This window comes from Hemitrygon akajei, chromosome 12 (genome assembly GCF_048418815.1).
Source record: "Hemitrygon akajei chromosome 12, sHemAka1.3, whole genome shotgun sequence".
Classification (NCBI taxonomy): domain Eukaryota; kingdom Metazoa; phylum Chordata; class Chondrichthyes; order Myliobatiformes; family Dasyatidae; genus Hemitrygon; species Hemitrygon akajei.
Genome location: NC_133135.1, coordinates 55060785 through 55086249, shown reverse-complemented (window position 1 = coordinate 55086249; position 25465 = coordinate 55060785). Strand labels below are relative to the sequence as shown.

At 41.0% G+C, this 25465-nt stretch overlaps 1 protein-coding gene across 1 annotated transcript in view; it reads right to left on the bottom strand.

The window, feature by feature from the left end:
* Nucleotides 1–25465, bottom strand: part of ankrd13c (ankyrin repeat domain 13C) — a 91723-nt gene that overhangs the window by 16653 nt on the left and 49605 nt on the right. The window contains 6 exon segments of the mRNA XM_073063116.1: nt 1212–1291; nt 14203–14364; nt 16526–16621; nt 16623–16658; nt 17485–17629; nt 19619–19685. Of these exon segments, the coding sequence (XP_072919217.1) occupies nt 1212–1291; nt 14203–14364; nt 16526–16621; nt 16623–16658; nt 17485–17629; nt 19619–19685 (586 nt within the window).

The following is a 25465-nucleotide window of genomic DNA, read 5'->3' as shown; positions in this document are numbered from 1 at the left end:
GCCAATGATTTTGTTGAGGCATCTTGTCACCCTACCCAGGGATACATTTGTGATAGAGAGAATGCAAACAAAGTTTACCAGACTGATTCTTAAGAAGATCTGCAAATTTTCACTGAACAGTTCACTGAGCAGGAATATGTCAGCTCCACATCCTATGCCATCATTCTCCTACCCCAGTTACTGAGTTATGTTATGGTAACATGCGTAATGCAACATCTGAATAATAACAGTAGTGGCTGTTTTTTATGTTGAACCATAAATACTTTAATATTCAAGAGACTAAATTTAATTCGTATTGTTGACACAAAACTCCAAGGCAGAGTACAAAATAAATGGCAGGATACTTGGTAGTGTGGAGGAACAGAGGGATCTGGGGGTACATGTCCACAGATGTCTGAAAGTTGCCTCACAGGAAGATAGGGTAGTTAAGAAAGCTTATGGGGTGTTAGCTTTCATAAGTCGAGGGATAGAGTTAAGAGTCGCAAAGTAATGATGCAGCTCTATAATCTGGTTAGGCCACACTTGGAGTACTGTGTCCAGTTCTGGTTGCCTCGCTATAGGAAGGATGTGGAAGCATTGGAAAGGGTACAGCTGAGATTTACCAGGACACTGCCTAGTTTAGAGAATATGCATTATGATCAGAGATTAAGGGAGCTAGGGCTTTACTCTCTGGAGAGAAGGATGAGAGGAGACATGATAGAGGTGTACAAGATATTAAGAGGACTAGAGTGGACAGCCAGTGCCTCTTCCCCAGGGCACCACTGCTCAATACAAGAGGACATGGCTTTAAGGTAAGGGGTAGGAAGTTCAGGGGGATATTACAGGAAGGTTTTTTTTTTTAAATTCAGAGTGGTTGGTGCGTGGAATGCACTGCCTGAGTCAGTGGTGGAGGCAGATACACTAGTGAAATTTAAGAGACTACTAAACAGGTATATGGTGGAATTTAAGGTGTAGGGGGTTATATGGGAGGCAGGGTTTAAGGGTCAGCACAATGTTGTGGGCCGAAGGGCCTGTACTGCGTATTCTACGTATGTTCTAAAATCTTTGAAACTTGCTATAATTTATCTACCAATATGGTAAGTATCGCATAGTACACATTGAACAGGAGAGAAACTGCCTTTGTTAAGATATGGAAATTAAAATCAAAGAGCAAATAAAGTATTGTTCCATGATGAAAATAATTTACCTTGCTGCAATTCCAAAGTACTTACTTTCCAGATTCTGCTGAGATGTATTCTTCCCAAGTGATTGTGTTGGCAGGGGGAGCGCTGAGTGACTGTCTTCGAACAGGCTGAATATGGAAAAACGTAATTTATCAGGTTTAAAATTGTCAATCTAGAATTTCAGAATGATTACAATATGGGAGTTTTAAGTCTATAATGGCACAATGCAAGAGCAATCTAGTTTCTCTCTTCTCTACTAGCTCCCCATACCTTTGAAAATTATTTCCTTTCCGATATTTTCCCATTCCCTTTTGAACATTATAATTGATCTGTTTCCACAATTATTGCTGGTAATACATCTCATACTGAATCACCTGCTGTGCAAATCCACTTTTCCCTCAATATTCCTCATTCTTTTTTGTCAAATCACTTTCACTCCATGTCCTTTAACACAACATAAATGGGAACAAGTTCTTTTCTTATTTTCTCTCCATTCATTTCATGGTATTCAATACTACTCCCTCTTGGGTATGATTGCAACCTCTTCAGTTCCAGGGAGAACAACCATACCCATTTAAGTGTCTATCTGGGTAAATAAATCCCTGGATAAACCTCAGCAAATTAACTAATCCATACTCAAATGCAGCAAGACTAGACAGTTCAGACTTCAACTGACATATGGCAAGTGTCAGAGATATATCAAAAGATTATCACCTTCCAAAGGATAGACAAACAATCTACATCTAATAGTGCCAATTTACCCATTATCAACATCCTGGGAGGTCACTGTTGACGCAAAGCTCAACTGAACCAATACAGAGTAAGAGTCATGCAGCAAAGCAAAAGGCCCTTTAGCCCAAATGGTACAAAGGAACTCAGATGCCCATCCAAGCTAGTCAAATATTATTCTATACCTTTCCTTTCCATGCACTGATCCAACAATTAGAAGTTGTTATTGCACTTGCCTCAATCACTTACTCCTCAGTTCATTCCACGTATGTACCAGCCTCTGTGTAAAAGAAGCTGCCCATAAGTTATTCTTCAATCTTCTCCCTCTAATACTCAATTCCCCAACACTGAGGAAAAGAGAGTATATTTGTTTATGTTTGTCCCTTGTGATTTTACAAGATCACCCCTTAATCTCCTATGCTCCAAGGAAAAAAGTCTTAACTTGTCCAACCTCTCCCTAAAACTTAATCCCTCCATTGATGACAATATCTTTGTAAATTTCAGATTACGTTTATTTCAGATTTCCAGTTTGTTAACATTTTCCTGTAGTCAGGTGATCAAATGTAAACTATTTCAAATGTAACCTCCCAACCTCTACACACAGAAGTCTGACTGATGAAAGCCAGTGTGCCTAAAGTTTAGTTCACCACTGTCTATTTGTAACTCCACTTTCAAGGAACGATGTACCCGAAAGTCCAAGGTGTCTCTGTTCTACAATACTCCCCTGGGCACTATTTACTGTGAAAGCCCTGCCTTGACTTTTCAAAATTCAATATTTTTCACCTCTCTGTATTAAATTTCATTTGCTATTTCCTCAGCCCATTTACCCAACTGTTCAAGATCCCATCTTTGATAAATGTCTTCACTGCCAACACCTGTTTTATAAATACAGTCGGTCCTCCATAGCTGCAGGGGTTTGGTTCCGGGAACCTCACGGATACCAAATTCTGTGGATGCTCAAGCCCTGTATATAAAATGGTGTAGTATTTGCATATAACCTACGCACATCCTCCCGTATACTTTAAATCATCTCTAGATTACTTATAATATTTAATACAATGTAAATACTATGTAAATAGTTTTTTAACTGTATTATGTAGGGAATAATGACAAGAAAGAAGAGTCTGTACATGTTCAGTACAGATGCAACCATCATAGCTCTTCTGGGAGTGCTGATGCCGATTCTCCCGTGAGCTTTACATTCTGAGGCTGTAGTGCTTTACATAGCTAGCCAGTCATCCCTTACTAGCCTTAAACTCCTTCCTCTTGATCTCCTCACAGTAGTGCTTATAGAGGCTAAGTGCTTTTTCACACAATCTTGCCATCGACAGGGATATGCTTCTGTGACATGTCCTCTAACCACACACTTAATGCTTTCTCAGTCTTTTGCAAGCACTATCACGAACCAGAGAGACTATTTTTGCCATTATAGGGGCAGCACTAAAACTTTCACGAATTCTGCTTTATTGTGTGAATACTCGATTCATTCTTACCAACCTTGCGGTCCACTTCAGAATGCAACATGCCATTTTCAAAAGATCTAATATTTCTACTTTCTCAGCGAGAGATAGCACTTTACGTTCCCTCTTAGCCTTTGAGGAATTGCTTTGACCACGTAATTGCTTTTTAGCAGCCATTTTTTTCCACAGGAATCAAGTAGCGAACGAACAAGACACAGGACAAACAATGCTCGAATGAGTGCTGGAGAGAGAACTTCTGGGTTTTCCCGATCTGCAGTTGGTTGAATTCGTGCATGCGGAACCCGCGGATAAGGAGGGCCGACTGTATACAAAACACTGGAGGAACTCAGCAACTCAGGCAGCATTTATGTACAGAAATAGTTGGGTCTCAGCCCAAAATGTCAATTGTTTATTTCCCTCCATAGATGCTACCTGACCTGCTGAGTTCCTCCAGCATTTTGTGTGTGTTACTCTGGATTTCTAGCATCTATAAAATCTCGTGTCTCAGCAAATTGATTTGATGTTTCTTTCCTTTATGCTCAAATATTGATGCTCATTTGGTGATCTGATTGTAAATTGAGTTTTGTTTAAGAAAGAACTTATTGGTAGGTCTAATGAGGCTAAAATTTATCCCTCAGAATCTGATTGCAAAGCTGAGCCTATTGGGCCTGAACACCTCCCTCTGCAACTGGATCCTAGACTTCCTGACTGGGAGATCTCAGTCAGTCCAGATCGGGAGCAGCATCTCCAACACCATCACACTGAGCACGGGGGCTCCCCAGGGTTGCGTGCTCAGTCCACTGCTGTTCACTCTGCTGATCCACGACTGTGCTGCAACACACAGCTTGAACCATATCATCAAGTTTGCCGATGACACGACCGTGGTGGGTCTCATCAGCAAGAATGACGAGTCAGCTTACAGAGAGGAGGTGCAGCAGCTAACAGACTGGTGCAGAGCCAACAACCTGTCTCTTAATGTGAACAAAACAAAAGAGATGGTTGTTGACTTCAGGAGGGCATGGAGCAACCACTCCCCGCTGAACATCGATGGCTCCTCGGTAGAGATAGTAAAGAGCACCAAATTTCTTGGTGTTCACCTGACGGAGAATTTCACCCGGTCCCTCAACACCAGCTCCATAGCAAAGAAAGCCCAGCAGCGTCTCTACTTTTTGCGAAGGCTGAGGAAAGTCCATCTCCCACCCCCCATCCTCATCACATTCTACAGGGGTTGTATTGAGAGCGTCCTGAGCAATTGCATCACTGCCTGGTTCGGAAATTGCACCATCTCAGATCGCAAGACCCTGCAGCGGATAGTGAGGTCAGCTGAGAAGATCATCGGGGTCTCTCTTCCCGCCATCACAGACATTTACACTACACGCTGCATCCGCAAAGGAAACAGCATTATGAAGGACCCCATGCACCCCTCATACAAGCTCTTCTCCCTCCTGTCGTCTGGGAAAAGGCTCCGAAGCATTCGGGCTCTTACGACCAGACTATATATCAGTTTCTTCCCCCAAGCTATCAGACTCCTCAATACCCGAAGCCTGGACTGACACCTTGCCCTACTGTTTATTATTTATTGTAATGTCTGCACTGTTTTTGTGCACTTTATGCAGTCCAGTGTAGGTCTGTAGTATAGCTTTCTCTGTGCTTTTTTATAATACGTAGTTCAGTCTAGTTTTTTGTACTGTGTCATGTAAACCATGGTCCTGAAAAACGTTGTCTCATTTTTACTATGCACTGTACTAGCAGTTATGGTCGAAATGACAATAAAAGTTGACTTGACTTGAATAGAATAATATTTGAATTCTAAATAGTTTAATATTTATGTTGGTGTTAAAGTGTCCAAGATCAACATATGGCAGAGGAAATAAAGAACATCTATAGATCATTTATCAAAGAGTAAATGTTCATCTGTGAGCCAATTTCAACTGACTTTCAATGGAAGTCTGTGGCGAAACTTTTGAGTGGAAAAGTATTTAAAATGGTTCAAAACGGGACTTCCGGTAAGATGGAGATTGTTTAGCTGCTCCGAACTTTTGTTCCGTTACTGTCGCTATCTTTGCACTAAATGTCTCCATTTTTTAAACCTTAGTTAGGAATTATTTCGGTAACTCTTACTTGCCTGTGAATATATCTAACTTACAATGTCTAGCAAGAGTTCTAAATCCGGGAGAAAAGAAGCTATGACCCCGTCGGACGAGACCCTGGCTGCGCTGGGAAAGCTCCGAGACGAAATCTTAAAGGAATTTAAAACCGCTTTCAAACAGTTAGAAGACAAACTGGATCGGATCAACGATAAAGTGGACAAACATGCTGAACACTTATCTCGCATCGATTCGACTTCTGAAGATTTAGAAAGTCGTGTTCGATACTTGGAGACTCTTTGTTCCAGCTTAGAGGAAAAATCTAATAAACTTCTTTCCAAAATGGTGGATCTCGAAAATCGTAGCAGACGCTGCAACATCAGAATTCTGGGATTACCAGAGGCGACTGAAAAGGGACCAACCGTGAAGTTTTTCGCCGAGTTTCTCTGTGAGTTATTCGGGAAAGATTTGCTTCCGAAGCCGCCCGAGCTCGAACGGGCACACAGAGTTTACGTTCCCCCTGGAATTCTGGGCTCCCGTCCGCGACCAGTAGTCTTGTGTTTCCATCAATACCAGGTAAAACACAGTCTGATTATGGAGGCACGTCGCAGAGGTTCTTTTTCTTTCCAGGATACAACCATTCGCTTTGTGGAAGATTTTGCACCCCAGACCTTAAAGATGCGCGCTGAGTTTAAAGGCGTAATAAAAGTGCTTTTTGATCGTGGTTTCAAACCTTCCCTTCGTAACCCTGCTGATCTACGAATCAAGCTTAATACCGGGGAATTCAAGTGGTTCAAATCAGCAAAGGAAGCTGAAGCGTTTGTGGCAAGTCTTCCGGCTATCCATTAATCTTTGGAATCTGATCGGACCTCCTAAAATGGTGGATAAGTACTCCTCGTAGTAAAATTACTTTCTCTGGACTCGGAATTCACTTGAATCACTCAGACATTATTCATTGAAACTTTAAGGGCTGTTGACAATCTCTCCCGGGATTTGGTGTGTGTGTAACCTATTTTTATTCTTGTGTAACTTTACCTACAGAGTTCTACAACTAATTCTAACTTGTTTTGGAGGTTCAAAGTCTTTAGTGAAGGCCTCCCTGTTTGTCGGTTCACAGTTCAACTGCTGATTTATTTTTCCTTTGCTTTAAATATTTATTTATTTTATCTTTTTCTTTTCTTCACCCCTTTTTTCTAATCTCTGAATTTTTCTCTCCCTTCTCTGTAAATGGTTGATACTCGTCTTGAATTTATAATTTTCCCCTTCCTCTTCTTTTTTCTTTTTCCTTCTTACCTTTTTTTCCCCCTTTCTCTTACTTTATTCTTCTATAATTTTTCGCGGGTAGGTTAGTTTTGGTTTTCTCTGTATTAAGTTGTATATTTCTGCAGAAGGTGTTCTAATCTGTAGTTATGTTTTCTAGTGCATAAACTAGTTATTATTTGCTATAGTATTTATACAGAACTGTTGTTAATGACACAGATCTGGAAGTTGTATTTGGGTCAATTTTTTTGGTAGAGCTAGCTACTTGTTTTGGTAGCCGTCTAGTTTTGGGTTGTGCGGGTGGGGTGGTTTTCCAGTTCCAACATCTCTTTATTGCTTAGGACATGTTTATATTTTGACCTTACGAATCTATGTTTACATCTCTGCTCCCAGTCTGCTATTGTACTGCTTGATTTTTTTATATGCCTGCTGCCTTTTATGCATTAGTAATTGATAATGGCTAGTGCACTTAAATTTGTGAGCTGGAATGTAAAGGGACTGAACCACCCTGTTAAAAGGAGGAAAGTATTCTCACATATTAAACAACTCAAAGCTGACATTGCTTTCCTCCAAGAAACTCATATTCGTTGTTTTGATAACTCCCAGCTTCTGTCAAAGTGGGCGGGTCAGCATTTTCATTCAGCCTTTGCCGCTAAAGCTAGGGGAGTTTCCATTCTTATTAACTCAAATATTCCTTTTGAACTCCATAATAAAATATCTGATACAAATGGCCATTTTATTATTGTTTCTGGTAAACTATATAACACTAAAGTTGCACTAGCAAACCTGTATGCCCCCAACTTTGATGATGTTAACTTTTTTTGAGTGGTTTTTTTCCTCACTACCAGACTTAAACTCATACTCTCTTATAATTGGGTGGTGACGTCAACTGTTGGTTGGATCCTAAACTGGACCGATCGTCCTCTGTTACCAGATCACCTACTAAATCTGCCTTAGCTATTCAATTGTTTCTCTCTAATTTTGGTTATCTCTGATATATGGCGTTTCCTCCATCCTACGGAGAGAGATTATTCTTTTTTCTCACATGTTCACCATACCTTCACTAGAATTGACTATTTCTTACTCGATAACCAACTTATCCCATTTGCCCACTCTTGTGACTATCAGAGTATACTGATCTCTGACCATGCCCCAATTACCCTCTCTCTGAACTTTCCTGGTCTCCCTCAGAGGAACAAACACTGGCGGTTCGATTCAACTTTACTATTGGATGATGATTTCGTAAAATTTATTAAGGACCAGATAACCTTTTATTTTAACACTAATACATCATCTGAAGTGCCATCCCAGATTGTCTGGGATGCCATGAAAGCATATCTGAGGGGTCAAATAATCTCTTACACAGCAAATCTCAATAGAAGATCCCGTGCAGATCGAGCAGACCTCATTAACCAGATTAAAGATTTGGATCAAATATATGCCCAAACTAAGAACCCTGAATTATACAAGAAGCGCGTTGAACTCCAAACTAAATTTAACCTTCTGTCCACTCAACCTGTCGAACGCCAACTTCTCGAAAGCAAGAGCCGCTTTTACATTCATGGGGATAAGTCTGGTAAATTCCTAGCCAATCAGCTGAGGCGTTCCAAAGCCAAACAACATATTACAAAGATCCGGAAGGAGAACGGAGACTTTACATCGGATCATTTAGAAATTAATGACGCATTTAAAAATTTTTATTCTCGGCTTTATTCCTCTGAATCCCTGAATGACAATATCTCTGTGGATCATTTTTTTCAGAATCTGAATATCCCCTCACTTTCATCTGATTTCAAAGCCAAACTCAATGCGCCTATATCACCAGACGAAATATCTTTTGCAATTTCTGCACTGTCCTCAGGGAAATCTCCTGGACCTGATGGGTTCCCTGTGGAATTTTATAAATCATTCTCCTCACTTACTTTCAGTATTATCTGACTCGTTTAATTACGGCAAATTGCCACCCTCTTTCAATGAGGCATCTATTATTCTTCTTTTAAAAAAGGGCAAAGACCCAACAGAGTGTTCCTCGTACAGGCCGATCTCTCTGCTCAATGTTGATGTAAAGATCTTAGCTAAAGTGTTGGCTCATAGATTAGAAACCGTTATTCCCTCCATTATCTCTGATGACCAAACAGGCTTTATTAAAAACCGTCTCCCTTTTTTTTAACATTCGGCGTCTATTTAATATTTTATACTCAGTTCCAACTGGGACTCCTGAATGTGTTATCTCCCTTGATGCGGAGAAAGCATTTGACCGTATAGAGTGGAACTACCTTTTTGCAGTCTTAGAAAAATTTGACCTCGGCCAAAGTTTCATCTCTTGGATCCAATTGCTGTACCTGTGTCCTACTGCTTCTGTTCTAACTAATTTTCAGAAATCCCAAGTATTTAATCTCAAATGTGGCACCCGTCAGGGATGCCCCTTAAGTCCCTTTCTCTTTGATTTGGCTATAGAACCTCTGGTGATAGCATTTCGAAATTGTCCTGAATTGACCGGGATTTGGAGAGGGGGTGTTGAGCATAGAGTTTCTCTTTATGCTGATGACTTATTACTTTTTCTTTCAAATCCGTCTACATCCTTACCTCCAATGTTTTCACTTCTTGACCAGTTTAGCCAGATCTCTGGCTATAAACTCAACTTACATAAGAGTGAACTTTTCCCAATTAATAAAGAAGCACAAGAACTAATATTTCGTGATCTCCCTTTTAAAGTAGTCCATAATCAATTTACTTATCTTGGAATTACAGTCACAAGGAAGTTTAAAGATCTCTTTCGTGAAAACTTTGTCAATCTTTCATATGCTATAAAACAGAGTCTGGTACAATGGTCACCTCTATCTATGTCCTTGGTAGGTCGTATTTATGTTAAAATGTATGTTCTCCCCAAATTTTTATACTTATTTCAATCTATCCCAATTTTTATTCCTAAATCTTTTTTTGATTCCTTAGACTCTATTATTTTGTCATATCTGTGGCAGAATAAGCGCTCTAGAATTAATAAAATCCACCTCCAAAAATCTAAAAAAGAGGGTGGCATGGCTTTACCTAACTTTCGCTTATATTACTGGGCAGCTAACATACATTGTGCTGCCTTCTGGTCTTTCTTCCACGGTCAACCCGAGTGCCCTAACTGGGTGGCAATGGAGTTGAGCTCCACTAAAGAATTATCTATATCTGCACTTCTTGGCTCTGCACTCCCTAGCAGTCTGCCCAGATCAATAGCTAATCCTCTGGTTAGACACACTTTGCGTATATGGGCTCAGTTCAGGAAATGCTATGGTTTCCAGGGGTTTTCCGTTTCTAGCCCTGTCGCACATAATCACCTTTTTTTACCTACTACATATGATTCAGCATTCCATGTTTGGTACAGGAAGGGCATTAGACATTTTGAAGATCTCTTCATTGATAATCGCTTCGCTTCTTTTCAGCAGCTCTCCGTTAAGTTCAACCTGCCTAACACTCACTTTTTCAGATATCTCCAAATCCGACACTTTACTGCTCCTTTAATTCCTAACTTTCCTGAAATGCCTGCGAAAAATGCTATGGACCTATTTCTTTCCATTAATCCACTAGGTAAAGGTTTAATTTCAATTATCCGAGATAAACTAGCAGCCTTACGACGGCAGTGAAGAAAGCTAATGGCATGCTGGCCTTTATAACAAGAGGAATTGAGTATAGGAGGTAAAGAGGTCCTTCTGCAGCTGTACAGGACCCTGGTGAGACCCCACCTGGAGTATTGTGTGCAGTTTTGGTCTCCAAATTTGAGGAAGGACATTCTTGCTATTGAGGAAGTGCAGCGTAGGTTCACAAGGTTAATTCCCGGAATGGCGGGACTGTCATATGTTGAAAGATTGGAGCGACTGGGCTTGTATACACTGGAATTTAGAAGGATGAGACGGGATCTGATTGAAACATAAGATTATTAAGGGATTGGACACGCTGGAGGCAGGAAGCATGTTCCCGCTGATGGGTGAGTCCAGAACTAGAGGCCACAGTTTAAGAATAAAGGGTAGGCCATTTAGAACAGAGATGCGGAAAAACTTTTTCACCCAGAGAGTGGTGGATATGTGGAATGCTCTGCCCCAGAAGGCAGTGGAGGCCAAGTCTCGGGATGCATTCAAGAGAGAGTTAGATAGAGCTCTTATAGATAGAGGGGTCAAGGGATATGGGGAGAGGGCAGGAACGGGGTACTGATTGTGTATGATCAGCCATGATCACAGTGAATGGCGGTGCTGGCTAGAAGGGCTGAACGGCCTACTCCTGCACCTCCTGTATGTTTCTTAAGTGTTTTATATGCATAGAAAGGTAAAATATGTACTATATACCAAGAAAAACGTTTGACTAACTGAAGCTAAATAATACCGGATATACCTGTTCCAACTTCAAATTCGACTTAAAGACGGACTCAGGAACGGAACTCATTCATAACCCGCGGACTGCCTGTACTTTAAAGTAATTTCTAGATTACTTATAATACAGGCAGTCCGAGTTCCGTTCCTGAGTCTGTCTTTAAGTCGGATTTGTACGGAAGTCAGAACAAGTACATTCGGGATTATTTAGTGTCAGTTAGTCAAACGTTTGTCTTAGTTTATAGTACATATTTTACATTTTTATGCATATAAAACACTTAAGAAACATATGTATTCAATAATTAAACCACTGCGTTGCTTAGTAATAATCGTAGCTTTCACCGGGGCAGCGCCTTTCAAATGCTCCATTATTCTCACTTTATCCGTTATCCTTTAAAATTGTTCCGATCGTTGACCGACTGTAGCCTAACGCTTTTCCAATGACCGATGGCATTTCACCTCTTTCAAAACGCTTTATTATTTCCACTTTATTTTCTCAATTGTGATTGCTTCCCATCAATGGAACAGAAACACTGTGGGCGGCGGGTCCCAAGCTCCGCCGGCTCCCGAGGTCCACTGGGTCCTAAGGACCACCGCACTGAGACAGGCTAAATGGGACAAGTGGGGGCTGTGCTGGGTTTGGGTATTTGATCATCCACAATATTTCATGTGGGAATTTAAACTGGAGGTGGCAGTGCTTTTTTTTTTAAAACGAGGTCGAGTTGCGAGCTCGACATCAACCCAGCACAAATGGTACGGGAGTCACTGGATCGACATCAACCCGGCATGGGAATGGACTATCACTGGATTGAACTCAGGATACTCCGTTCTACAGCCCGGCACTGATCTCACTGCGCCACCAACCGACCGGGGGGGGGGGGGGGGGGGGGGGGGGGGCGTGGCCAGGGTCAGGGTGAATCTTACTAAGAAAAATTTAAGCCAAATACAAAGTTAAACACTCGCAGTGTCAACAGCAACTACTTAAAATGGGCGTTCTCCTTACTTGGTTCGTAAGTACAAGTTGTCCATAAGTCGGACGTTCGTAACTCAGGGACTACCTGTACCTAATACAATGTAAATGCTATGTAAATAATTGTTATACTGTATTGTTTAGGGAATAATGACAAAAAAATGTAGTCTGTACATGCTCAAGCAATGAGTGCTGGAGAGAGAACTTCCCGGTTTTCCCGATCTGCGGTTGGTTGAATCCATGCATACGGAATCTGCAGATAAAGAGGGCCGACTGTATAGCAGTTACATTGCATTAGGCATTATAAGTAATCTAGAGATGATTTAAAGTATACGGGAGGATGTGCGTAGGTTATATGCAAATACAACGCCATTTTATATAAGGGACTTGAGCATCCGCGTTTTTTGGTATCCACCGGAGGTCCAGAAACAATCCCTCGCTGACAAGGAGGGCCGACTGTATTTATAAATCAATTTGCTAAGCCCTGTTTCAGACATTATGTTTGGAATTTTGGATCTATAAGCTACATAACTAAAAGAATTGCCGAGCATGACATGCATCAGATTAAGTTAAGAACAAAAAAGCTGAGTGGGCCAACTGTATGCCTGTAAAAAAAAATACATTTAATAATGAAGTCTGCCATGATCAATTTACAACTGAAAGGACTTAATCTCAGCTAACCTAAACTTTCAATATTTAACCTTACTTACAATCAGTGAACTAATGGAGTATCAACTTGTGTGCATTCTTACATTCTTATAAAACTGATAGTGAAGAATATTTTCTCAATTAGACTGCTGTCTGAAAAGATGCAGAGAATGGCTACAATACAAAGACTTTGCATCTTGATGGCAAATCACTTAACATAACCATATCATGCATTATTTGTGAAAAAAACATTTTTCAACAGTAATTTTACTTGAAGGTAAAGCTACTGTTTGATAAGATCACTCCAAAAATTTATTCATTATATTGTATGACATAGTTAACTCTACAGCAGAGACCAGATAAAACAATCTGGGCTGCTAAAGTGTACAGTTCAGAAGTAGAAACCTAATTTTGTGCTTAAAAGGATTTCAAGTACATTAAAGATACTTATCGACTATAGAGAATAGAGAAAGGAATCAAAACTGCTGTTCTGGTCAGAAGCAGACAAGATGAACACTTGACAACATGTTGATACCACTGTGAATTTAAAATATGGACTTCAATTTAGAACAAGCTGGGCTCAATTTAAAGCTCGAGGAATTTGCAATTATTTATCTCTGGGCTGTACGCAACTTAAGCTTTATAATGTATAGGCCAGCTTAATCAAAAAGCTGCAGGTGTGAAAAAGACTGTCCACTTTGCTTCCATTCTTCTCTCCACCCCGTACACCCCCCCACTCCAAACTACTTCAGTTCTCTATTTACGGTAATCGCTCCTTGCAGATTTTGCTAACTTAAAATTGGAATTTGAAGCCACAAGCCATCCACAGATATGATCCCAAACTGTGCCTCCACCTTCCAATTCTTACTAACTTATATTATCTCATTAAGACTTAAATATCGTAACATATTATTTTGCTACCCACTTCCTCACCAGGATATTTCTGGGTGTACATACTTTTGGATAACACATTAAAGTAAGACTCGTCTGCTTTCGCAGGTGGATGTACTCGCTCCTATGACACTAATCCACTGTCTTGTCTGCCGAGAGCACTTCAGGATGCACGTCTAGTTCTTGGAACATCCAAGCAAGCATGCTGATACATACAGACATTACAGAAAGAACATTTTTAGTTTAATCGTACTAATGAGGTGTGATAGGATTTCATTCACATATAACTGAACCATGTGGAATAAAAGGACTGGTGGTGACGAGCGAGGCCACAAGATCCTTTTCAACACATTGACAAGATTTCATGTAATACATTGCCAGAAATATTTTAAAACAAATTCCTTAACAATAAAAAGAATTTTTGTATCAGATACATAACCTTAGCTTTGAAGTGATTTAACTATAACTATTTCTGAACTTTATTTGTAAAGTAATGGAATACAAATCAGTGGGTATATTTATGAATATCATGCACTCCATATATACCACAGTAAAGAAAATCAAATGTCCCTTAAAATTCCAAATCCTACACTGTTCTTACTTACCCCTCAAAACAAAACCACAGAATAGAATGAAACTTACCTCAAAATTTTGCTCCATTAAATTTCCTCCTTTGCTCAGACTTTCCATGATAGCCTTATTTCTTAGAATATCCTCCTCACTAAGGTGCTCACGCCGTTTTCGGGATTCCAGAACAAGCCCATTTACAGAATAAAAGTCTGCCAAGAAGTTCCCAACGCGCTCCTAGAGAATATTTTCCCCAAATTTAATCAGTGACTTTATTTGTGTACAGTTCATATTAGCCAAATCTTGTTTGCTTACACAAACTAACACAGCACAGTAAAAGGCCCTTTGGTCCATGACATCTGTACCAAGCATAATGCAAAGTCAAGCTAATCCATTCTACCTGAATGATTCATACCCTTCCACTCCCTGAATATTCACGTGCCTATCTAAAAGTCTCTTGAACACCATTAATTTAACTGCTTCCACGACCACTCCTGGCAGTGCATTCCAGGCACCTGCCACTCTGAAAAAAAAAAACTTGCTCTGCACATCCCATTTAAACTTTCCCTGCTTCACCTTAAAGCCAAGACTTCTAGTATTCAATCCTGGGAAAGTGATTAACAGGCTATGCTTCTCAGAAGGTTATAAAATTTATAATAGGTTTCCCCTGTCTCCAATGCTTCAGAGAACCTTAACCTTTAGAAAATAGCAACTGGTAGGCTTCTATTCTTATACTTGCAGGCAAAAATGTAAAAAGCTTCACACCAGTTTTTGTCCAATAAAAAAGCAATCAGTTCTAAAATTTTTGTGATTGCTTGTAGACTAGAATGAAAATACCTTTTCCTAGATGTAATCTTTTTCAGCACAAGAATCTCAGTGTTTCTTCAGTTCCAGCCTATTTTCTCTTTAACAGCCAAATCACTAAACTGTGGATGAAATTCCTTCTCTTGCTTCCTTTGTGATCTTTCTCAAGTTATCTCTGAAGAAAAATTAAGAATTCTGCACAAAGGCAAGAGTTTGCTTTTATTATGTGGAGGGCAGGGTCCTATCACGGTACTGTATGCTTCAAATCAAAAATTGCAGAATACTAAAAGTCAAGACAACTGTAAAGAGGTAAATGGCAGAAATGGACAGGTAGGTGGATACAACATAGAAAGAACACTTTTGGGGGAGAAAGGCAATTATATAAAATTGAAGGTAGGAAATAGGGTCACACAAGAATCAGAATTTATATCAATATGCAAATAAAAATTATTTGTGGGAAGAATAATTAATCTACATGAAATAGCATTACAGAAATACATTAATAAAATTGTAAAATGAGCAAATAATTCGTATTGGATTTCATCAAGGTGTTCCAACATTGTTTTGAAAAGTAAAACTGAGATAGTCTATTACTTGGATAAAAATGTTGAGCAGCAAAAAAATTCTAAAGTACAAGACAAATACCTAACTCAATTAAGTTGCAATGCAGATAAATAGGCAAAAATAAAGCAAATTAGGGCTTACTTTTTAAAAACACAAAATTGCCAAACTGAAATTGTGTATGAGCAAAGAGTACCATGCACATTTCTCCTCCGTATATGGTCAAAGGCAAGGGAAAGGGAAATTAATTAGGTTATCCAAGAAATGTTAGGCCATACCCAGCAGGAAACTGATCAGGCACAGTCTCTTCACTTGAAAGGAGAAGACCGTGTCTCTAGTCCATGTGCCCTTGAACTGGTTACCAAATGATTAAAAAAAGGGGTGCAGGAAAAAAAACTCATGCAATGAAGCAAGAAAATGGGAACCTCTACTACAAGTAGTTACTGAGAATAGTACTTAGGCTAGTCAGATGCTAAAGGACAGGAAGAGGTTTAAATGGTATGCTGAAGCAGTGACACCAACGCGGATGATGCCAACAGACTTAATATACTGATTAGAGAGGCTGGTTCTGTTATAGGAATCAAAATGGACCTGCTGGAGGCTGTGTTAGAACAAAGAACCCTATGGAAAATGCTGGCAATTCTGAAAAATGTTTCTCACCCCCTGCATGCCACCTTGGCTGAACAGAGGAGCACTTCTGGTAATAGACCGAGACCACTGGCAGCTCTGAAGAGCACTATATGAGGTAATTCTTTCCCTCAGCCATTAGGCTCTATAATGAATCAACCTATAGCTGGGAAGTGAAGTCCCCCTCCTGTTAGACTGTTCTAGATAACATTTTTTATTCTTTCTTCCTTCTCTTCCAATATTTGTACATTTGTATATTTATATCTGTACAGAGTGGGTTAAATGATCTAATGCTCATTGAAATATCCAGTTTTGATCCAATATTAAAAATTGAATATATTGGAAAGCTTTATTTTTATACCAGAGCTTTAATTAAAAAGTCAGTTAACACGAAAACCATCATTACCGTTTTATCTTCTCGGAAAAGCCAGCCAGTCTGTGCTCGTGCAAAGGTAATTGACTTTGTAGATAATGTTGCTGAGTAAATATCACTGCTCATCAAAAATATCCACCTCCTCTTCAGTTTCCATCTCTGATTCCTGAAATAAAATCATAAAAGAGAAACCAGAATTATTGTTCACTCAATTAATCTGCTAAAGATAAACTATGATCATGTAGCATTCAGATTCCAATTCTCTATGTGCACTGAAAAGGCAACTTATTTACAGCATACATGAACAGCTATTTGTACTTGACAGCTGTATAAATTATTTTAAATTATTTCATTTTCTGGACTGAGCTTCATTAATTATCATTAATTCACTATTCATTTCCACTCTGACCCTTCTTTATGTGGATTCTTGCACTATTACAATGAGACTTCTGGTGCCAAGCTGCATCAGCCCTTGCCCTTCCCTTGGATAACATCGGCGTCGTGGCGAGGGGAGATTTGCTCCATGGGCAATTGCTGGTCTTCCCTACAACCTTGCCCAGGCCTGCACCCTGGAAACCATTCCAGGCGCAGATCCACGGTCTCGCGAGACTAATGGATGCCACCACAATGAGGCTAACTGCAAGTTTGAGGTACAATACCTCATCTTCAGTTTAGGCACACTGCAGTTTCTGACTCAATATTATGTTTTTGAACTTTAATAATCTTTCTGCAGCAGAACTAGCTATTTATGCCAGTCATTACTTTGGCTGAGTTTTCCTTAATCAACTCTGGCCTGCATATCCCACAGCCGCACCATTTGCAATGCATTATATGGACAAAAACACAATGTGCTTATAACTGCCCCATTAAATTATTTGAATTGACCCCATCAGAGATACTTCCTTTGTTGTACCCCATCCCTCCTATACACATTTCATATATAGACAGACTTGCTGTTAGATTGAATAGTATTAAAATAGCATAAAACTCACCTCATGGTGTATTCGCTGATAAACTTTTTGCTCATTGTCTAATACTACGAAAGATTCAGAAGGTGCTGAATCACCATTGAAAATGAAGCTTAAATCTCCACGTTGGCATTTCATATCAGTAAAGTCTATTAGAGTTGTGTCAAGCCTGAAAATGCATGTTAAAATCATAACTATTAACTCCATATTTATCTGCCGAGCAATCCAGTTACACTGAAATGCTTTAAAGTCGTGGTTCTCAGGGGTAGTAGGGAAGAAAAGGCTGGTCTTGTCAATGATATCAATATCTTAATGACGAATCTTGTATTCTTAAGTGCACATACTTCATAGCACTGATTCACAAACCTGCTTGTCCAGGTAGACCCACTGTTTCCGTTTGCTCCTGCCACACTGAACTCATACAGACATACCTTGACTGTTTTACCCCCCCCCAGTTCAGTCCCTTCCCACCCACATCTGTGACACCTCACACGCTCTTGATCTTTTCATCAAGGATTTTAAGTTCCCTGGCTTCCATCTTATTTTTACCACGGATGTCCAATCCCTATAGACCTCCACCCCCACCAGGAAGGCCTGAAAACTCTTCATTTTTTTTTCTGAACACCAGACTTAACCACTTCCTCTCCACTACCACTCTCCTCTGCCTAACTCATCTCTTCCACTTCCTTCAAAAAGGGGTAGCCATGAACACTCACATGGGGCCCAGCTATGCCTGTCTGGTTGTCAGTAACATGGAACAGTCTATATTCCAAACCTACACTGCTAAATGTCCCACACTTTTCCTATGCTACAACAACTGCACTGGTGCTGCTTCCTATACCCATGCTGAACTCGTCGACTTCATCCACTGTGCCCTCAAGTTCACCTGGTTCATTTCTAACACCTCCCTTCACTTTCTTGATCTGTCTCCATCTCCAGAGACAGCTCATCTATCACAAACCCACGGACTCACAGCTCCCTCGACCATACCTCGTCCCACCCTGCTACCTGTAAAAATGCAATCCCCTTCTCTCAATTCCTCCGTCTCCACCAAATCGGCTCTCAGGATTAGGCTTTTCATTCTAGAATGAAGGAGATGTCCTCTTTTTTCAAAGAAAGGTGCTTCTCTTCCTCCACCATCAACGCTGCCCTCAACTGCATCTCTTACATTTCACACATTCATAGCACTGTCTGATGTCCACAAGATCCACAAACCTGCTTGCCCAGGTAGAGCCACTGTTTCATCTTGTTTCTGCCCCACTGAACGCATATCGGCATACATCCACTTCTATTGTTACCCATCCTCCTGCCACCCCTATCATAGATAAGGTTCCTCTTGTCCTCCCCTACCATGCCATCAGCCTCCTTGGCCAGCATGTAATTTTTCAAAACTTCAGTCGCCTCCAACAGGATCCCACCACCAAGCACATCTTTCCCTCCTCTCCCCCCCCACCACTTCTGGCTTTCCACAGGGATCACTCCCTTCATGACTCCCTTGTCCATTTGTCCCTCCCCACCAACTCCCTCCTAGCACTTACCCTTGCAAGCGGAACAAGTGCTACACCTGCCCCTACACCTCCTCCCTCACTACCACTCAGGGCCCTAAACAGTCCTTCCAGGTGAGGCGACACTTCACCTGCAACTCTGTTGGGATCATTTACTGTGCTCCTGGTGTGGCCTCTGTATATCGGTGAGACCCAAAGTAGATTGGGAGACCACATTGCCGAGCATCTATGCTCAGCCCACCAGAACCGCGAGGGATCTCCCTTTGGCCACCCATTTTAATTCCACTTCCCATTCCGATACGTCCATCCATGGCCTCCTCCACTGTCGTAATGAGGCCACACTTAGGTTAGAGGAGCAACACCTTATATTCCATTGGGTAGCCTCGAACTTGATGTCATGAACATCGTTTTCTGAAACTTCCAGTAATGACCTCCCACTCACCATTTCCCATCCCGCCTTTCCATCTCACCTCATCTCCTTGCCCGCCCTTTGTCTCCCTCTGGTGCTCTTTCCACCCCCCCCCCCCCCACCACCACCGTTAAGTTCTTCCAGCATTTTGTGTGTTTGCTCAGATTTCCAGCATCTGCAGATTTTCTCGTTTGTAACGCCTATACCATTTTTATTAAGAAATTAGGACACATGACAAACATACCTGATGTTTATACCCTGTTTGTAAATTTTACAAGCATCTGAAGGCAGAATTCTGGAGAGTAAAGGCACTATAATAAAGAAAAAATAAAACAGGAACAATGAATCTAGCAACTGCTACACTTAAATTTTATATAAACAAAAATCAATAGTAACTGAAGAACAGTATGGTTTTCAGTCTTTAATTCATTGACAAACAGGTTAAGTAACAAAGAACGTAAAACATTAAATTTTAAAAACAATTAACTTGTAAAAATTTTGTTTAAATCACTAATTGAAGCTTTGGGGATTTGAGTATTTAAATTCTGCCTGAAATTTGTGCTCACATTACACAAGCATAGCATTTAACACAAAGGACCAACACTAAACTAGGACTATGACTCATGCGCAGAACTAACTAATGCAGCTCACATTTGAATGCTAGATCTAGTCTGTTCCCATACCTCCTGGCACTGCATTACATACTCCAACTTTACCAGAAACCTCCATTCCAAGTTCTCTGGCTCTTGGCCTTCCCATCAATTAGAACAGTTACTTTCTTTCTTGTCTGTCTACACCCCATTTGATCCCCTACTACCTCCCCTATTCTTAAAACAGAATCAGAATAAAGTTTATCACTGACACATCATGAAATTTGTTGTTTTGCGGCAGTTCAGTGCAAGATATAAAATTATGATAAATCACAATAATCAAATAAATGATGCACAAAAAGAGTTCACAGATTTATTGACCATTTAAAAATCCGTTGGTGGAGAAGAAACCATTTCTAAAACATTGTGTGGGCTTTCAGCCTTCTGTATCTCTTCCTCAATAGATGGTGAAGGCCCTTAATAATGGATGCCACTTTCTTGAGGCATTGTCTTTTCAAGACATCCTCGACCATGGTGAGGGCTGTATCCATGATGGAGCTGGCTTAGTTGACAACCTTCTGTTACCTCTTGTGATCCAATCCTGCACATTGGAGCCTCCATAGCAAGCACTGACACAACCAGTTAGAATGCTCTCCATGGTACATCTGTGGAAATTTGTTAGAATCTTTGGTGACATACCTAACCTCCTCAAACACCTAATGAGGTCAGGCTGCTGGCATGCCTACTTTGTGATAGTATTAGTTTTAGGTTCAGGATAGATCCTCTGAAGCCCAGGAACTTGAAGCTGCTCACCCGTTCCACTGCTACCCCCTCAGTATGAACTGGTGTGTGCTCTCTTAACCTCCCCTTCCTGAAGTCCATGATCAATTCCTTGGTCTTGCTGATGTGTCCAAGGTTGTTGTGGCACCACTTAACCAACCAATTTATCTCACTCCTGTACACCACTTTGATACCATCCGAGATTCTACCAACATTAGACTGCTGACTGTCAATTTGCACTGACTGTAGTCTACCTAAAAGGAAGTAAAGTTGCAGGAAGACATAGAGGCCCTGGATTTGGAGCTTGTTGATAGGGTGATGGTGTTGAACGCTGAGCTGTAATCGATAAATAGCAGCTTGATACACATTTAAATGCTCCAAAGCTGAGTGGAGAACCAGAAAGATTAAGTCAACATAGACCTGTTGTAGTGGTAGGCAAATTGCTACTGATCCAGGTTCTTGCTTAATCAGGAGTTAATCCTATTCATGACTGACTCTTCAAAGCACTTCATCCCAGTAGGTGTTGAGGTCTACCAGGCAACAGTCGTTCAGGCAGTGCACCTTGCTCTTCTTGGGCACTGACATGACTGATGCCCTATTCAAGCAAGAGGAAACTTCACCTGCAAACAGAGGTTGAAGATGTCCATGAATATTGAAGTCAGCTGGTTGGCATAGGTTCTCAGTACCTATTGCAGTGGAAGCCAATTCTCTGGATGCTTTCAAGAAAGAGTTAGGTAGAGCTCTTAAAGATAGCGGAGTCAAGGGATATAGGGAGAAGGCAGGAACGGGGTACTGACGTGGACGATCAGCCATGACCACATTGAATGGCGGTGTTGGCTCGAAGGGCCGAAAGGCCTACTCCTGCACCCATTGTCTATTGTCAGTACCCTGCCAGATAGACAATGTTGTGCCTTTAAGATGGGTTATTCTTCAAGAAGAAAACCAGGGAACTACATGCTGAAGAGCCCAACATCACTGGCGGAAAAGTTACTCGAATAGACGGACATCATCGACCAGCACTTAAAAAGGCAAGGACTGAATCTCTGATCAAGTTTCCCTTCAAGAGGCATACTTTTAAAACATTCTAACGAACCACTAATTTAATGATACCCTGAAGGGTTCAGTGAACTCAATTCTTAGGATACAGGTGATGGAACATTTAAGTGGATGAAAGTACAATTTTAGGACTCTAAGTGAGATTGAAATGCTGAGGTGTAAAACCTCCTCTACCCAATATTTTGTTAGCAAATGTACAGTCACAATAGAACAAAATTGAGGACCAAATGGTAAGATTGCTGTAATGAAGGGAAATGAGGGATTGCTGCATTCTATGTCTCACAGAGGCATGGCTCACTCCAGACAAGCCGCTTATGTCAGTAAGACCCAAGGGCTTCTCGATACACTGGATGGACTGGACTGCAGATTTGAAGAGGGCAAGAAGTGGGGGGGGTCTGTGTTTCATGATAAACTCTTCGTGGTGCTCAGACGTAGTGGTCTTGTTGCACTCTTGTCCTCCAACCTGGAACATCCAACTGCCCATTCTACTTACCAAGAGAATTCTCCTTTGTGATCCTGACTGCAGCTTACATACCACCAAAGGCCAATGGTAAACAAGCTCAAGATACTGAGGCAGTGGTAAGCAAACAAGAAACAGCCTACCCCGATATCTTTTCAATCAGGCTTGTTTGAAGAAATCGCCGCCCAATTATCATCAGCACATCACCTGCAGCACAAGTGGTCCTAACCAACTTGACCACTATTATACTACAATTAGGAATGCCTAGCTAGATCCATCCCTAGATCACATATTGGGAAATCTAACAACCTGGCTGTCCATCTTTATCTGCATACAGGCATAGGCTAAAGAGCAGGCTCCAGAAGTAAGGACAACGAAGAGGTGGTCATGAGAGGAAGAAGAATGGCTATGGAACTGCTTTGAGTTAGTGAACTGAGCCGTGTTCAAGGACTCAAGAGACTCTGAACAAGTATGCCATGATTGTCACAGACTTTATGAAGTCAGTCATTAACAAGTGCATCCCCACAATATCATTTAGAGTCTTCCTCAACCAGAAGCCCTGGATAAACCAAGAATTCCAAAATCTCATGAAGGCTAGATCAGTGGTGTTCAGATCTAGTGACCAAGTAGAAGAGATTCAGATACAACCTGCATAAAGCCATCTCACATGCAATTCTGGACTAAATTGGAATCAGAGGATGCTCAACGGCTGAGGCACAGCTTGAATGCCATCACCTCCTACAAAGTAAAACCAAGTGACATCTTCCAGTTTAAGATGGCACTGGTGAAGCACAGCGACAACTTCCTGTCAGCAAACACAACTATTACTTTATTAATCACAATTTCTCAAAAATGATCAGTGCAATCAATAGCCTGTAATGCCCCTTTTGAAAAAGAGCTTTGGAATTGCCTGTAAGACCTGGCATTTTTGTGGTGTGAACTGAAGTCTTGAAGGTGCAAGATGTTTATGGCATGGCTTGTACGGGTCGAATTGAGGCAACGGGACCTAGGCCCAAGAGCAGGGAACAAGCCAATGTCTGACTGCTGGAGCAGACTTCGGTGTGATTGGAAGCAGCAGAATTGAAGTGAAGCAGAACTGAGTCGGCAGAGCCCTGGCTTGAGAGCAAGGAACAAGTCAAGAGGTGACAGATTTAAGCATTAGGCCAAATTGGAATGGTTCGGTACAGGCAAAATCGAGGCGGTGGATCCCAACTGCAGCAGAGTATCAAAGCGGCAAGGCCCAGATTTATGAGCGAGGGACGACCCACTGATTGGCTGATTTAAGTGTTGAGCAAGATTGAGAAAGGTCAGGGTGTTGTGCCGGAGGTGAGGGATGGACCAGTGTATAGCTCGCTGGTCCATGAGTTTTATTTGTCTCTGCTCTAAACTGAGGCTGTGGCCTGCAACTAACTGACTCCTGGATTGACTGTGACTGGTTTCGGGGCTGTGGACACACTTTCGATAACTTCAATTCTGAATGTTATTTGCTTTCTTTTATAGTTTGCACAATTTGATTCCCCCCGACAAACTAGTGGTTTGAAAGTTTTTTTTTAAAAAAATGGGTTCTATTGGGTTTCTTTGTTTTGTGGCTGCCTATAAGGAGATGAACCTCAAGGTTGTATATAGTACACATTATTTGATAATAAATGTACTTCAAACTTTGTTGTGTGGTGGAAAGTATACTGACTGGTTGCATCACCACCTGGTAGGGAAACACAAATGCCCTTGAATGGAAAAGCCTACAAGAAATAGTGAATACAACCCAGTCCATATTGGGTAAAGCCCTCCCCACACTGAGCACATCTACAAGGAGTGCTGTTGTAGGAAAGCAGCATTCATCAAGGACCCCCACAAACCAGGCTATGCTCTCTTCTCAGAACTACCATTAGGGAGGAGGAATAGGAGCCTCAGGACCCATATCACCAAGTTCAGGAACAGTTATTATATAACCCACAACCATCAGGCTCTTGAACCAAAGTGAGTAATCTCACTCAACCTCAATCACCCTATTATTGAACTGTTCTCACAGCCTATGAACTCACTTTCAAGGACTCTTCATATCAGGTTCGAGATTTATTGCTTATTTATTATTATCTTTACATTTTGCATTTGCGTAGTTTGTCGTCTTTGGTTGCCTGCCGTATGTGCAGTTTTTCATTGATTTTATTGTGTTTTTATTTACTGTGAATTCCCACAAGAAAATAAATGTTAAAGTTGTATATGGTGACCTATAGATAAATAGACACTTTAATGATCCCAAAAGTAATTAGTGTCATACACAAATAATAGGAGAAGTAAGAAAGAATACAAAAAAAAGTTAAATGAAACAGTCTAACAGGATGGGGTTATCACTTCCCTGGCTATTGGTTGACTCATTACAAAGCCTAATGGACAAGGGTAAGAATGCCCTCATATAGCACTCTTTGGAACAGCACAGCTGTCTTTGTTTATTACTAGAAGTGTTCCTCTGTTCAGCCAATGTGGCACAGATTGCCAGGATTTTCCAGAGGGTCCTTTGAGCCTGTTGGCATTACCTATGTTGACGTTATTGCCCCAGCAGACCACCACATAGAAGATTGTACTGGTGACAACAGACTGGTAGAACATGTGAAGGAGAGGCCTGCATACTCCAAAGGACCTCTGTCTCCCCTCAGAAAGAGGTGGCAATTCTGGCCCTTGTACAGTCTCTGTGTTGGTACTCCACTCAAGTCTGTCATCCAGATGCACCCCCAGGTACTTATAGGTCCTCACCATCAATAATAACAGGGAGCAGTGCAGGCTTAGTCTTCCTAAAGTCCATCATCATCTCCTTTGTCTTACTAATGTTGAGCTGCAGATGATTCAGCTTGCACCATTTGACAAAGTACATGTACTTTAATAATGAATTTACTTTGAACTTTGATTAGGGACAGTCATCATGACTTTCATCATGAACTTGGTGTGGTGTTTTTTTTTAAAAAACGTGACTAAGATGATTGATGAAACCAAGGTGGTAGATGCAATCTACATGGTCTTTAGCAAGTTTTGACAAGGTCCCACATGATAGGTTGGGACGAATGTTAGATCACATGGGATCAGGGTAAGATGACCAACCGGATATAAAATTGGCTTGCTGGAAGTCAGAGATGGTGGAAGGTGAGTTTTCAGATTGGAGGTCTGATGTTGGGTTCACTGCAGCTCATCATCTGTTAATGATTTTGGATGA